The sequence below is a fragment of the Urocitellus parryii genome, chromosome 3, assembly GCF_045843805.1.
Source record: "Urocitellus parryii isolate mUroPar1 chromosome 3, mUroPar1.hap1, whole genome shotgun sequence".
In the NCBI taxonomy this organism is placed as follows: Eukaryota; Metazoa; Chordata; class Mammalia; order Rodentia; family Sciuridae; genus Urocitellus; species Urocitellus parryii.
In genome coordinates this window covers 64,593,886-64,611,085 of record NC_135533.1, presented here as the reverse complement: position 1 = coordinate 64,611,085, position 17,200 = coordinate 64,593,886, and the positions used below count along the sequence as shown (strand labels likewise).

General features: G+C 33.1%; 1 protein-coding gene across 1 annotated transcript in view; it reads left to right on the top strand.

Moving 5' to 3' along the window:
* Positions 1-17,200, top strand: part of Sema3e (semaphorin 3E) — a 107,659-nt gene that overhangs the window by 15,989 nt on the left and 74,470 nt on the right. Inside the window, exons 2-3 of the mRNA XM_026384977.2 lie at positions 1,624-1,683; positions 4,192-4,311. Coding sequence (XP_026240762.2) covers positions 1,624-1,683; positions 4,192-4,311 — 180 coding nt within the window. The remainder of the gene's footprint in view (positions 1-1,623; positions 1,684-4,191; positions 4,312-17,200) is intronic.

The window sequence follows — 17,200 nt, the reverse complement described above, 5'->3', positions numbered from 1 at the left end:
CACATGGATCAGAATCCTTGGTTTCCACCTATACATCTATGGTTTCATTGACTTGCATGGAATAATAGGCTTTTTTTTTTTAAAATGAAGCTTCCTGGATAATACCATCTCATTGACACATTTGATAATTATTATATTAGATATTGTATTTAAAATGCTTAGCACAAAATATTAGACAGATAATGCCAAGTGAGGATGGGGAGATATTGGATTGCTGGTATAGACATACTGCCATTCTGGAGAGCAGTCTGACACTACATTCTAAGATCAATGCATGTTTACCCGAGAACTCAGTAATTTCTCTCCTGGTTATACATACTAATGATATTCTTAAATAGATCCCAAGGAAGCATGTGCAAATAGGTAACAATGTTGATGTGGTAGAGATTTGGAGGCCATCTGGGCATTCATCCCTGGGAGAGTAGATAAGAAAATGTGTGATATGCATACCCTTGTCATTACAAAACAATCAGAAACAACAGACCAGATGGGTACAGAAACCTATCAAGTGGTCTTTGAAACCTAGTTCTTAGTGAAGAAGATGAGTAAAGATAAGATATAAAATTCAATGCCATTTACATAAATTAGAAACATGCACAAAAGCAATAGTATATACTTATAAAAATGTATGCAAACAAACGAAAATATACCCAGTAGGAAGATATAACATTTGTCTCCTGGAGGAGGGATGTAAGTAGAATGGAGACAGTGGAAAGAGACAGAAATAAACAGTTAAAATAAAAAAGAGGCCTTTCAAGACCAATGATGATATTGAGCCATGAATTGAGTACTGTAACAAACCTCTGCACACAAATTTATAAAGCAAAATACAAAAAGAAAGTTATTAACACAATGTCTGGCATATAGTATGATTGATTGTATAGTTTAAGCAAAAAGAGGGGAAAAAGAGTCTGAGAAAAGAAATTAACAAAGAAAATAATTTCTTTAAAGATAAATATCACAGAAATCTGTCGAATAAGTTCTAATGGATTTCTGCCTGTGATCTCAGCAGATTGCTAGCTATTGGTGGAGAAGAAAAAGACAGATTTGATACATTCTCTCTTTAAGAAGGAAGCCAACAAACTTGAAATGAAAACTTTCTAAAGTCCAATTGGAAACTGATAAATGGTGTTTTAAATAAGAATCAAAGATGTAGTGTGGTATATCAGCGGGTGGTGCATTATAAATTAGTATTTAAAGAGTCACTTTCAATCCTTTTGTGCAGCAAGGATTACTGAAAGTTCATTATACATTAGTTTCTGTGCTACATAGTAAAAATGCAGTAGGGTACAGCAGAAAGACTGGAAAGCAGAAGTTTTGACAGGTTAAACACAGGGAAAGGCTGATTGAAGGGTGACCAGACTTAAAGGTCTGAGGCTTTGAAAAGATTATGGTATGTGTGTGTTGGTGGGGAGGGGAAGGAGGGGAGGATGAAGTAAAAGCTCATAGATAAGTTTCTTATTGTGCAAATAATTATGTGAAGATGATAAAATCTTATTTTATCTTCTGAGAAAACAGAGGAAAATAGAAACATATTGAATTGTAGAAGAAAATGAAATGGTTTTTCAGTGTCGTTTATTTTTATATTTAGATACCATAATAGTACATTATCTTCTCTTTCAGATACACTGGCCTACTACAGCAGTAAAAATAGAAGAATGCATAATGAAAGGAAAAGATGCAGTAAGTATTATTCATTGTAAATTACACAAATTATCTATTATATTCCTGATCAAGCACAAAGGAAGGACTGAATCATTTAACTTTTATTTGGTCTTGAAAAGTACAGATGCAGTGTAATTCATGAAGGAAAATATAAATATATACATACAGTAAACTTACAATTATATAAAAGATAATTTCAATGTAGAGTTAAAAGAAACTGAGCTGCCATCCAGGTCTTAACTTTTATTTTATTTATTGATTTATTTATTTTAAGACGGACACAGTGACTTTATTTTATTTATTTATTTTTATTCGGTGATGAGGATCAAACCCAGTGCCTCACATGTGCTAGGCAAGCACTCTACCTCTGAGGCACTACCCCAGCTCTGTGGAAAGGGAAATGCTGTTTACAACGCCTTTCCTGACACAAGGCAACAAGAGGACCTCAGAGGTTAGGAGAGGGTGATTGATCTAATGTAATACTCATCTGGGAGGAAGGCCTGCATATTTCTCTCTGAAAGTAAATTTATCTTTATTAGGAAAAGAAAATGCCATGTAAATGACTAACACATATTACTTCAATTTCTAATTCTCTGTAGCAACTGGGTCATAGCCAAGGACTGAGTCAACACATTCTTGCAGCCTTAGCCCACATCATGATGCTGACTAATTGAACTTACTCCTAGGCGGTGTCAATCTAAGCTCAGCTGAGCCAAAATGAGTCCTAATTGGTTCACTCTTTAAGAGGTGACAGTGTCAACAAAAAAGAAGCAAGTACTTACAGAAATTTCAGGATAGAATATTTTCCTCTTGTCTGAAAGACTAGATTCTATCACCAATATGGCTTACCCACAGAATAAAATTTTGTTAAAGAGTGGGAAATTAAATAAATATATCTGTGCCCTGGATAATTAATTCAGTTCCTTATTCTTTTAAAGGATATTATGTCATATGGATCTCTTATGGTAAAATAGATCTTCTTGTCTTTCCATCCTAATATTGTTATATGAAACATTAAAGTGTTGAAATCACAATCTGTCCTTAAAAAATATTACATTTAATGATAACCACAGTGGGCTTGGGATATAGCTCAGTTGGTAGAGTGCTTGTCTTGCATGCACAAGGCCCTGGGTTCAATCCCTAGAAACACACACACACACACACACACACACACACACACACACACACAACTGATTATTCCATATAATGATTATCAAAGTAGTATTTGCCATTCAAAGAGTTTACTACTTCTTTCATAATTTATGTATTTATTTAATTATTTCTTTTGGTACTGAGGGTTAAACTCAGGGTCACTTGACCACTGAGTCACATCCCCAGCCCTATTTTGTATTTTATTTAGAGACAGGGTCTCACTGAGTTGCTTAGAGCCTCGCTTTTGCTGAGACTGGCTTTGAACTCTTAATCCTCCTGCCTCAGCCTCTCATATTTTATTTTTAATGAAATAGTAAAACCTAATTTTCCAACAGGGTATTTGAATTAATTAGCCAGTTGGTTTTGAAACAATTCTAAACATTTTTTTCACTCAACATCTTAGTCATAAAACTCCACTAGTAACTAATGTATTAAAGTGTATTCAAGCACATATTATATACTAGATACTGTGTTTGATTTACTGGGAAATGCAGTGATTTGTAAAATAAGGATTCTGTTCTCAAGAAGCTTACATTTAAAACCAGTGTTACAAAACTGAAGCTTCTGGACCAAATACAGCCTATAGTTGATGTTTCTGAGTTTTATAAGAGCATTGACACACATGTACATTTTTGTTTTGCCTGTGGCTGCTTTCATGCTATAGCTGCATTTATTCGTAACAGAGGTCAGAAGGACCCCAAACGAAATGTTTACAGCCTGATCCTTAATAGAAAAAACTTGTTGAAACTTGGATTATAATCTCACAGCAATAGTAATCTTAGGAGATAACCTTAAAAGTGAAATATTATTTCTGTTGGTTAGTCTTCTATTTACTTGTAAATTCTCTTAGAAATGCTTTATATTAATATGTGGATTTGAGGGCATAAGTTATATTTTCCCAGATATCAAAATTCTGAAATGCCCTACAGTCTGGTATATATTTCTCTCTGTATAATGAAGCCGTCTCTAATTATTTGTTTTTTAATCTTGTGTTGATTCATTGTTTATGGTATACTTAAAAATAATAGCATTGAGAATAACTTAATTACATAGAGGAACATATTGCCATGCAAATTTTTATGCCTGAATACACATTTAAGCAGTGCATTTTAAAAAATACTCATTCATGATCTAGAATACATGAAAAATGCTTTGTTCTCATTGTAAAATGGAATTCACACTTCTCTGCTAAAATGTGTGTCACCCTGGTTTCTTCCTTTATCTTTTTCTTATCTGCATCCTTTGACCCTCCATTGAAGGCAAATTATGGTGAAATAGGAGGTGGAATAAAGGGCTAGGGAAAATAAAAATTTAAAAAATGGCTAAACATTTCTATTACACTAATCAATTTATTTCATTTTGATTCCGCTTTAGAATGAATGTGCAAATTATGTTCGGGTTTTACATCATTATAATAGGACGCACCTTCTGACCTGTGGTACTGGAGCTTTTGACCCACTTTGTGCCTTCATCAGAGTTGGATACCATTTGGAGGTAAGATAGTTTCATTCACTGCCACCAATAAAAGTGATACTTAAAATACTTTATTTTAAAACAAAAATTGTAGTAGTTCTTCCCAAGAAAGATAGAAACAGTAAAAATGAACTGACTTGAACTGACAGAGAAATGATCTCTGGACCTTTAAAACCTATATCAGCTATAAACCTGTGACATGATTAATTCTTGTCATATTCATTTAGTGAACAATTTTTAACATTTTTTAGTATTTATTTTTTAGTTGTAGTTGGACACAACACCTTTATTTTATTTATTTTTATGTGGTGCTGAGGATTGAACCCAGTGCCTTCCACATGTTAGGCGAGTGCTCTACCACTAAGCCACTACCCCAGCCCTCTATTGTGTTCTTATGTATAATTTTATTAACTTATCCATGAAACTGGAATATATGTGTGTATATATAAATAGAGATAAATACAGATATATGTACTTTTTAATTAGCTTCTGCATTGCCATGATCAAGTCTTGAAAAGAAGAATGTAAAGGAGGAAATTTTTTTTTTTTTTTTTGGCTCATGGTTTCAGAGATTCAGTCCACAGTCACTGACTCCAAGGTGAGGTACACCATCATGCACGTGTGTGTGGTGGAAGAAAGCAGCTTAGATCATGGCAACCAGGAAGGGGGGGGGGGAGAGAGAGAGAGAGAGAGAGAGAGAGAGAGAGAGAGAGAGAGAGAGATCTGCTCACAAAGGCCAAAATATAAATGCCCAAAATACCCTCAGTGATCTATTCTTCCTCCAGCCACACCCTATCTGCTATAGTTACCCCATTGTTAATCCATATCAGTGGATTGATCTACTGACTAGGTGACATACCTCATAATTTAATAATTTGCCTCTGAATGTCCTTGCATTGTATCATACACAAGCTTTTGGAGAACACCGCATATCTAAACCATAACAGATACACACAAACATTCACATATAATTTATATAAATAAATTTTACAATTAGTATTTTACAAAAGACATGCAAAGACTTATTGATTCTATAACTACTTTTTCCTAGACAGGTGAGTTGAGGAGCAGAGAAGAGGGCAGGATTTCAAGCTGACTTAAGATATATGTTAGTGGGAGAAAGATGTACATTTTTTTTTTCCTGAGTCCCTAACACTAGGTGATATGGTATGAAATGGGAATGAAAGTAAATTTCAACCGACTTTGACCACTCATGTAACATTTACTCACAAGCAGGCTCAAAGACCAGTCATGGAGTCTGTTTCTATAAGCTGGGTGGAGTCTTTGCTCTTACTCATTTTTACCCTTTGAAGCATTGCAATCACCATTTTACCCTGAAGTATACGAAACAGTATTTCACTCTCAGGAATTGTTATTTTTCTTTTTAGTTAGAATCGTAACCCTACATTAAGATGGGCACAGATTAAAATAGTGCTCTGGATATTCTATAGACAAATAGCTCTTGATACACATACTCCATTTATGAAGAGGCAGCAGTGACTATAGAATATGTTTAATAAACATATAGAGAAAACACTATTCATTATACAACTGAAAAATTATTTCTGAAATTCCTTATGCTAGTTAGTGCTCAGGTACAAATATAATTAGTCATATCAAAGTACTTAATAGCTGCCTTTGGAGAGTGCCACTAATTGAGGTATTTCAGCTGTTATCTATCCTTATAGGGAGGATTTTTAATTAAGGTATTTTAAATATTAACTTGCTGCCCTACATGATTAAAGTTCAGTAGCACATATAAATGCATCACAGTATATTTTAAAGAAATGCAAATAATATAATAGGAGAAATTTTGAAGGAGATGCAGAAGGCAAATGAGGTTAGTGCAAGATCAGATTATATCCAAGTATATATACAAATGTACAAAATTAGAATGTATACATGGTGTGGCTTAGAACTGCTAACAACAATTCTTTCAGTTTTCATTTTTGTGAAAAGATCTTTATTTTTAAAGAATATTTTCTCTGGATATAGAACTCTGGCTTAGTAGTTATATTTTTTTCTTTTAACCTTTTAAAAATGTTTTATTGTCTTTTAACCTTGTTTCAAATGTAAATTAATGTATCATTCATATTGATGATATCCTATTTATAATTATTTTGTCTTGCAAATTTTGTTTGTTTTTCATCAGTTTTTCTATAGTGTGATTTTGTATGTAGAGGTGGTAGGGGAAACTGTATAGTTTTTAGGCTACCAATGTTCTTGAATGCATAAGTTCATGTTTTATAAGTTTTCATCCATTATTTCTTTAAATAACTTTCTGGTTTATTCACTCACTGTTTGCTCTCCATACACACACATACACACACACACATACATATGTGTGTGTGTATGTGTGTATGGAGAGCATATATATATATGCTCTCCATACACATTCGTTTATATATATATATTCAATATGCATATTGAATATGTACGTATATTGAATATGTACATACATATTTGTTAGTTTTCTAGGCATTGTCCCACAAATGATTTCATTTCTATTTATTTTTTTCTGTGCTTATATCTCCAATATGCTGTAAAGTTAAACTCATTAGTGTTCCATACACAAAACACACATTATACTTTTCAGTTCCAGAATTTTCATTTTTTGTAGTTTTCATTTTTATACTTCATCATATTTGTGTTCATTATGATTATATTTTCCTTAAAGTTCTTGAATATGTTTTGTATAGGACTTTTAAAGTCCTTGTATGCTAATTCTACTTTCTGATCATTTAAGGTCAGTTTAGTTTTTCTTTTTCTCTCAACTATGATTTTTTGTGTTTCTTTGCAGATATAGTAATTTTCATTGTATACTTGACATTATAGATTATATGTTTTCAGGATTCTGTTATATTTTTAAGAGGGTTAATTTTTGTTCTAGAAGCTCCATGTTTGACTGGACTCTACTGGACTTCCCTTGCAATGGGAAGATGCCAGTTTTCTCAATTTTCCAGTCACAACTTTCATGGTCTGTTTCCATATGTAGTTCAGGCATCTATCAATGATTTGGGAGATACTATATACACAGGTTTCAAGGTGCCTACTTTAGTTTCTAAATATATCCCCTTATTTTTCACTGATCATATACTTTATGTCTTGGATCTGTGAATCTAAAAAGCTGATAAATCTGTACTTTCTATGTGAGTTCTTGCCACATAAATGACAGAATATCCTCAACTGAACTACTCTCCAGTCTGTTCTTAACTAAACTCAAGCACCTTCAAATAGTTGTTTTTAAACTTCTTTAAAAAACATAGTTTGTCACTGTCTATGGAAAAGTTAGTCCATACAAGGTGCATTACCATTAGCAGAACTGACACATGCATGATAATGAATATTTTGTCTCATATACTTAGACCTAAGTATTTAATGTAAGTGAAATAGTTGAGTCATTAGAATCTTTTAATATGATTGAATATTATTTCGACAATATTCAAATATTTAAATATGATCAAGATAACTTATCATATAATTATGTAAATATCATATATAATACATTTTGAGAGATGTTACCTTTATGTCATAAGAGGAATTTGTGACCATACAATAAAACCAGTTAAAAGATTTATTCCCAAAACACCATTTGGAGGCTTGATGTCATTTTACATGAGGGAATGAAACATTACAAATCATTATAGCAAGGAAAATATTTTGATTAAAAAGCTTAGAGGCAGTCATCTATGGATGGGCCTGCAGATATTTGTCTAATTGCTTAGAGAACAGTGGGAGATAAATCTGGGACAAATTGGTGGAGGATTGTAATACTAGCCAGTGGTATTTGGAAGTTATTTCTAAAGACAGTGTGGAGAACTTGAACAAGTTTTGAACAGAGTACTTGATTGACATGACATTAATAATATTTGGATTGATTCAAGCAGAGAGAGATGAAAGGCAGAAATTCAAGAAGGCTATTATAAGAGTCTCTATTAGAGAATATGAGGGTACTGAACAGTGTCTTTGCAATAGCAAAGAAAAGGAAGCATGGAACTGAAGGAAAAGCGGCTTATCAGGCGAGATTATACAACAGCATTTTATCACATATTGCAGATGAAAGGGAGTTAAATACAAATCTTATTTCATGTTAATTGGCAAGAGATGTAACCTTTAACAGCAAGAGGGAGCTGTGTAAGCAGAGTAGGTTTTTATGAGAACATAACAATGCTCCATATTACTCTGTTTTAACTTTTTAATTTCCAGTTATTTGAAAGACTGAGTTGGGAGCTAGGAGAGGTTGTTATTAGAATGCATTGAGCTTTTGAAATCTGTGGGTAGGGGTGATGGTCTCTTCTGAGGAAATCTGTCTCCTCTGTCTTATTCCTCCTCTTACTTTCTTTTTCTCCTGCTCACTTCCTCAAAATAACTTGTAAAATTCCATTATTTAGGTGCCGGTAGAATATCTGATATCAATGTAAACAGAGAATGAGCAGACGGAGATGTGTTAAAATCAGGTTAGCATGAATTCAGAATCACACTTGTGAAGGGAAAATAGTTTTAAGGCATTATCATCAGTGGTACAAAGAGAGCAGTTTTAGGCAAGGTGATAGATAAGACAGGAGATGAAGAAGTAACTGAATAACCACAGTAATATCGTCTATTGTATTAAGAAATAAAATAGTTAAGAAAAAGAAATATGGGGAAGTTTCAAGAGTGGTGAAAAATTGTATTACTATGACAAAGAAAACTTATTTATAAAATGAGAAGGTCAGATTGCTTACCTTACTGGAGATAAGGAGGGCTGGGTGGAGAGCATATTTGCCAGGGAGGAGAATCATAGGATATTCAATGGAGAAATTTTGTTGACAGTTGGATATAAAACGCTATTTTTCAGGACAGAGGCCTGAACTGTAAGTGTATATTTGATAATTTACTGTATGAGCCTGTGTGTATGTGCATGTACATATGTGTGTGAAAGCTAAAATCTTCAGGCATAACATCATGCTTAAAAGGAGAATATGAGTAAAAAAGAGAAAATAGAATGTAGAGTCTGGGAATACCAATATTTGAGAGGCTGGTAAAGGAGAAAAAACCCACAAAGGTTAGTAAGGCGTGTCTAGGAGGGTTTGTAGGAAAACAGAAGAGCAATGTAGTGCAGAATGAGGAAGCCATTGCCTGAGATTGAAGTCTTACTTCAAATTTAAATCTGCTGGACCAAGACAGAATTGGAGGCATTTAGGAGAGGAGTGAATGCAGACCATAATGTTCTAAAATAAAGGATTACAGCCAACTTTCTCTTGGATCACTTTTATCTCTTTGTATCATTATTTTAACTTTTTAATTAATAAATAATAAAAATACAAGAAGTACACAGACTGTAAACATGATCATTATATCATTTTTAAAAATAGAATATTCCATGGTAGCTAACATCTGGATAAAATAATTTCTTTTATGTTTTAGTTTTGTTTTTGTTTTTTTCTCCTCATAAGGTCTTATATCTTGTTTTTTTTTTTTTTTTTTTTTTTGCTTTTATACCCTTTCTAGTTTAGACTTCCTTTTCAACATACTTTTTTTTTTCTATTTCAAAGTTTTTACAAGATCTAATATGTCATCTCTGAATGGTCCCAACTTTAAGCTGTGTTGATCTTTTATTCTACTATCATTTTCTTAATGTATTTTAGCTTCTGTTGAAATACTTCAGTTCTCAGTTTTCTGCCATGACTTTTGATGAGCTTTCAGTGCCTCTGGTATTGTTAATATGATCCTTATTTGTTTTCTCTTGTAACATCATATTGGATTCAACTAGGTTCTTTTTCTTATCAGACACTTTTACATACAATTGACTTTACTAACTTTGGGAAGGAAGTGTGAGTCAGAATAGATATCTAGCTTCAGGTTCTAAAGCTCATAGTTCTGTTTAGTTTTGGCAAGTATTGGCTATGACTTCCTCCTTTTTAATTTGGATGTTGCTTTTTTCTTGACTCTCTTTATACCTTTCTTAGTTTGTTTTCTACTTCCAGAATTTTATTTTTGGAAGGGACGTGGGCCTGTTGATTTTGAAGGTTCACTGAACGTCATCCTTCCCACAAACTCCTTGTAGTTACCTCAATATTGAACCTACGACGTTCAGCTTCTACCCCAAACCAACACTTCACTATCGGTCTGCATTTGGAAATTTGAGTCTTCTCAGGTCGACAAAACCTGGTTGCTTCCCTGTGTATCTTTCTGTGAGATACTATGTGGTTTATAGCTATCAGAAATTCATTTGTACATGCTCATATTTAGGGGCTCATGGAGATATCTTGAGAACCAGTTTTGCTATAGGTGTTGTTGGTGAGACTCGATTTTGCAAACCCAGTTAATCACTGTTTTTAAGGGGGGGTTATGGAGAATAAAATATATGCCTTTGCTGCTATTGTCTCACAAATCTTAAAATACTTTTAAAATAGTAAAATGATATATACATGTAAAGTATTCCATAAAATACAAGTGCCATGTCTACTTCTAATTTTACTCATGTCTCAAAGAAAATGGAAATTCCATGGTGAATATAAAGGTTCAGACAATAAAAAGCATAGGTTTAGGTATACAACATAAATTTCTAGAGAATTGGCAAAGACCTTGGAATTCCTGCAAAATTAAAATGGCTTTCATTACTTAACAACCTGTTTCTCTGAGCACACATTGACTTAGTGCAGTGCTCTTAGCATTTTGCTATTTGTATTAGCTTTCTAGGTTGTATAACAAATTACTGAAAATGTGGCCACTTAGAACAACACACACTAATTATCACAGTTTCTGGGGGCAGGAATTCAGGCACTGCTTAGTGGACTCCACTGCTCAGGGTCTCCCAAGGCTGAATAGAGGTGTTGCCGAGGCTGTGATCTTTCCAGAGCTCATGGTCACATTCCAAGTTTATGTTGTTGTTGGCGAAATCTGTTCCTTTCAGTTGCAGGACTGAAGCCCCCATTTTCTTGATGGCTCTCAGCCAGAGGCTGCTCTCAGCTTCTAGAAGCCACCTCATTTTCTTTGTGTGAAGTTCCTCTCATGACATGGAGGCATACTTCTTCAAGGCCAGCAGGAGAATGTTTCTGTCCACATGACTTAGTGCTGACAATGACTATCATCATTTCCATGACATACAGTACTATAAACTAGGGAGAGATTTCCAACCATTTCACAGGTCCCACCCACCGACACAAAAGGGAAAGGGGTTTTACTGGGAATCTGTACCTGGAAGTGGAATCTTGTCAGCTATTAGCACTCTGCCTATTCTATACACACTCTTTATATCTTTTACATATGAAAGGAAGATTGTTAATACAAGTGTATTACAAGTGTATTTAGAAGACATTTCTGAAAGGGACAAGGGCAGAACCACAGAGTGAAAGATAAAATAATGAAGTCATTTTTGCCTGGTATGGCAGCTAGTACTCACCTGTAATCTCAGTGAATTGGGAGGCTGAGGCAGGAAGATTACAAATTAGAAGCCAGAGTGGGCAATTTATCAAGATCCTGTCTCAAAAATAAAATATAATAATTCTTTTCTGAACTCTGCCGAAAGCTTTCCTTCTTAAAAGAAACCTGCATTTCTCCTTGCAAATTCAGTACAGATTAAGGGATGAATATATGGATCATCTCAAGAATTTGAATGCCCAAACATGGAAATATTAGATTGTCTTTAAGGGACACTTTTGAATATAGGCTGCTACCATATTTTATAAGTATGGAGTATATTATCGTAGTGTAATTTTTAAAGCATATGTTTATCACTTTTTAAGTATGCAGACTAAATTAGCCATGCAAATGTACTTTGCACCAAAGAAAATTAAAAATGAACTTCATAATTTTCAGCACATGATTGTGATATAAGTTTCCTCTCGTGTAGAAATTAGTAGCTCAGCTATTTAAATTTGGATATCATCAGCTTCAAATCATAAGGGTTATACAAATACCTCTAGGAAAGTAAACATCTCTTACAAAATATGTTAAACAACCACACTAAAGCTGTATTCTTACTAAGGGAGTACACAATTGCACTTTATAGACTAGAAATTTTATACTTTTTAATTTAATTTTATTTATAGTTGTAGATGGACACAATAGCTTTATCTATCTATCTATCTATCTATCTATCTATCTATCTATCTATCTATCTATTGTGGTGCTGAGGATCAAATCCAATGCCTCACTCACACCAGGCAGGCACTCTACCACTGAGCCATAACCCCAGCCTGAATATATACTTTCTAGATTTTCATAATCTCTGTAAACATTTGTAAGAGGTTACTACATAAACGTAACAGAATTGTTATCTTTTAGATTGTATAATTTGCATATTTTTCTATGGCTCCCTTAAATCTGGAATTCTTGTTTTTAATGAATATTGAAAATACAAGTATACAAAGTATACTGAAACAAGTATGTTACAAATTCATGAGTATTTAAATTAGATATTTTTTCTCACAGGTATTTAATGTTTGTATCTTAATAGATTGTTTCTGTTTATGTGGTACAGAGTAAAAAATATGTCAAAACTTGTATCAATTTCTAAAGTTTTAAGAAGTTACTCATTTGAGTTATGTTTCTGATATTAGCATTTTGTTTTACAAAATATACCATGTACTTAACATTCTTTGTGTTTTACATAGAATTATGTGTATCTTAACAGTTTGTTTAAAGTCAATTCTTGCTTCTAAACTAACCAATCCTAAAGATTTTTAAATGTGTTGTTTTAATGAGTTTCTGCTAGACCTCTATTTATTTCTGTTTAGCAAATTTATCACTAAAAATTTAAAGGTAACAATTGAAATTTAATTTGTAGAAGTTTAGTCATATTGACAATTTGAATAGAATGAATATGTGAAAATGTGCATTTGTATTTGGCAGCATTTTTACTTTAAGAATATTTTTATACATTAAACTAGCCTCTGCATAACCATAATCCAGATTATAATTTATGGAAAGACATTTTTATAAGCCATACTGGTTACATGTTGTAAATGGTCACTCTGGTCTGTAATTCCCTGATCCATTTATATGAAGATAATATATAGAAATGCCCTATTGATTTAAAAGTTGTGGTAATTTTTAAATATTCTCATTTCAAATAAGTGATTAATAGGTAATGAGTGTGAAGTTAGGTTTATGTTTTTTTTTAATCTCAGTTTATGAGGTTTTTTTACATCCTATAGACTAAGTGGTATGTCAAGTATATATATGTATGTGTATGTGTACGTCTTTGACTAGAAGTGTAATGGAAATTAAAAGCAATAAAAACGGATATTGCCTAGTAATAATATTTTTTTAAGTAGAGAGAATGGGAATGTATTACATATTATAGTACATATTAAAAATTAAATGTGAAAAAATGTGAAAAAAGAAATTATTTACATAATAAAATATCAAATAAATAAAATACATCAAGAGCTCTTTTTAAAAAGGAAGAACATTTTTTAAATAAAGAAGGCTATTTGAAATCTCATGTCACATCCTATCAAAATTTACTGTTTATTAATTAGGATTAAAAGATTAAATAATAACCAGTATTTTAAAAGAGATTATACACCTTATCCACTGGACTTCAGTCATTTTTTATATTGTTTCTCTGCTTTTTTCACTTGAAATCAAAAGATGTTTCAGTGCAGCTGATAGCAAAGGCAGTGATAGAATCTCTGGGGCATCAAAAGGTGAGCCTAACACTTTTTTTCAGAAACTCACAGTCTATTATTTTTGTGATTTTTAAAATCCCCAGGGTTCTTTAAAAGTGTCTCAGAATACAGGGATTGTTCCTTCAGGCCTTTCTCTGCAGTCAATCTTATTAGTAAAAACTGGTTAAATGGTTTCATAACGTGAAGGAAAACAAGATCCTAGTTTTCATCTGAGAATGATTATATTCGAGCTACTGGGAAGGCAGACAGGCTGCTTGACAGACGTCATATACAGCTCAAGCTTTTGCAGTCTCTATGTGTGAAGGGTTAGCAGGAAAACTCACTCTCCAGCACCACATGCCTGTGGGCAAAGATAAAGCCCACAGAGAAGTGGGGTGACACTGCTTGTGTTGCTGAACAGCTTTCCTGTTGGCCACTGGGGAATGAGGGTCCAGGGGAGACTTACACTGAACCAGAACTGTAACTAATTAAAGAACTAGTAAGCATAATCCCCAGGGAACAGTGAATTCTGCTATAAGAACTTTTCCACTTAAAAAAATATGAATACATGGAAAGAGACAATAAAATAATAAACCAAAGTGCTCCAGTGCTGACTTCTGTGCCCACCTCTTCCACTTCTAATTTTAATTTTGTTGATTTTTCACTCAAAATATTTCAAGGGTATTCATTTATATCTATATATGGATTTAAGAACTCTACTTCATTCACTTAAATGACTGCCTAGTACTGCATAGTAAGAATAAACCATAACGTACTTAATGAAGTGATTTATTTTTAAACCAGCAATCCTGAGGCTATAGAGGAACAGAAGAAGGAGAATGAGTGGGGTGCTTTGTGTGGTTGGCACCTAAAGGGCAAATGAGCTGCTCATGGCTGTGGCCCAGCATGCATTCACATCTCTTTCGTTTGATCAGATGTTATAAACTGGAAGCCATATGCCCAATTCAGCACACAGATGTGCTTTGTTTGTCCCAGCCAGTGTTTCTTGTTTGTTTTCTTTTAAACAGCGTACATTTAAAAATTGGTTGGTTTCACATAGTGAATTGTGATTTCCATTGGACCCACATGAAAAGATCAGTTGGAGCTAAGTAGTTGTTGCCTCATTCCCTAATCTATGGTGATAGAAATCAGACCCCACTGCTTGCACAATACATGCTTACATCCAGCCTGTCTGCCAGTTTGCCCTCTCCACCTGGCCCTGACAGGCATTTGTCACTCAAGCACTGGAAGGAGTATGAACTGCCTCAAAGCCCTGAAGTGCTTACTATCTGGTAGTTAGTTATCAGTATAACTAAGGAACGAATGAGTAAAATGAATGAATGGCTTTGTTACATTCTTATGATGTAAAGATGACTAACAAGTCCAAATTAAGAAATTCTTGGTTTTCATCATAAAATATATAAAAGGTTTCTTGTGTGTGAAATTTTGCTCATTTTTTCTTTTAAAAGAATCATCAGATTAGAAATATGTATAAAATAGAAATTACAAGTCCCCCTCTCCAGTTGTTTTCTTTCAATTATGTAGATTGTTCCTACTCTTGGAAAAGTTTGACAGTAGCATAATAGACACTCCTTTTTTTTTTAACTTTACTGATCTTTAGAACATAATTAAACATATCACAGAAATATTCTTTAATTACAGTTTTTTGCTAATTTCCAAAATGTATGGGTAGAGGTGCCCAGATAAGAAATGTACACGTGATTAGTTTGAAATCATAGTACACATCTATGTAACCAGCATCCTGCTCAAGAAATAGAGCACCAGCATTCCAGAATCCCTGCCATTCCTATTTGCCATTTCCGATTGCTATCCCCTCAAATAACCACTCTTCTGATTTCTATCACCATAGATTATGTACACTGCATTTAGAAATTAATGTAAATGGGCTCATACAGCATGAATTTTTGTGTGCTCAGCTTCTTTTGCTCCATAATATGTTGAGGTTCATGTATGCTGTGTGTAATTCTAGTTCATATGTCATCATTGCTGTATGGTGTTTCTTTGTATTTATATACACCTCAATTTATTTACCCACTCTTTTCCCAGTTATTTGGATTGCTTAGAACTGTTGTTCTGTTATTATGCTGCTATCTATGAGTGTTCTTGTCTATGTCATTTGGTGATCATATTTTATGTATTTTTGCATAGTGTATGCTTGGAATGAAATTGGTGGGTCATATAAGATGCATATGTTCAGCTTTAGTAAATACTATCAAACCATTTTCTGGTTATTGTACTGATTTCATGTATATTTCCAGTTACTCTATTTTCCACTGCAGTGCTTGGTAACATCTGTCGTTTCTCTGGTGAATTTGATGGGTGTTAGTGGTATCACATTGTGGCTTTAATTTTTTTTTTCCTTTGCTGGTTCAGAAAGATGAGCACCTTTTTATGTGTTTATTGAAGCTTAGGAGTTTTGAGTCACTTTTGATTTAAAATGTTCGGTTGGCCATTTGAGGCTTCTTGACATATGACAAATGGGTTTGTTGAGGGATTTTATGAAGGAGAAAATGGAAAATATTCAGTTCAGTGTTCAGTATAGAGAAAATGTTCAATGAAATTTAATTGCTATCATGATCCCTTTCTTTTGCTTTTTAAAACAGGAAATTTAAACAAGGGTTATACTGAAATTGGGGGATTATACTAAAATTTGTGGGGGATATATTGTAAGGAACAATAGAATTATATGTAAGGAAGTGGAGAGAAAAGAGGAATTTGGAGGGATAATGAAAATCAGTAGATCCTGATTATGACATTTAACTTCTTGACATACAAGGTAAGTCCAGAAAAAAAAAAAAAAAAAGAAAGAAAGCGTGTCATATAGTTCTCAACCTAAGGATTAGATTCAGGAATATGTGATTTTTTATTTTGTGCCTGTATAATTTAATCAGAAATTTTATTAGGATTCAGCAAATTGTCTTCCTAGAGTCAGTAGGAAAATTTAAATTTCATATGGATATAAAATTAACTATCTAAAATATGAATACTACATGTTAAAATAGTCAAAAGTTAAAATCATTTATAATTAGTCCAACAGTAAATTAAATGCTTAATAAAAATAGCAATTTTGTTAACTTTTTAAAGTTAACTTTTTGAGCTTTGAGATATAATTGTGATGTAATTTTCTATATAAAGGACATTAAGAATATAAAGGAGAGTATATATAGTATGTCCTTTACAAAAAGAAATCAGACTTTCTACATATGGACTTTTTACCTCATGCCCAAAATTTCCTATACTCATACTTTATCACTTTTTACATTTATAATATAACTAGATGATTTTCTTTTTAC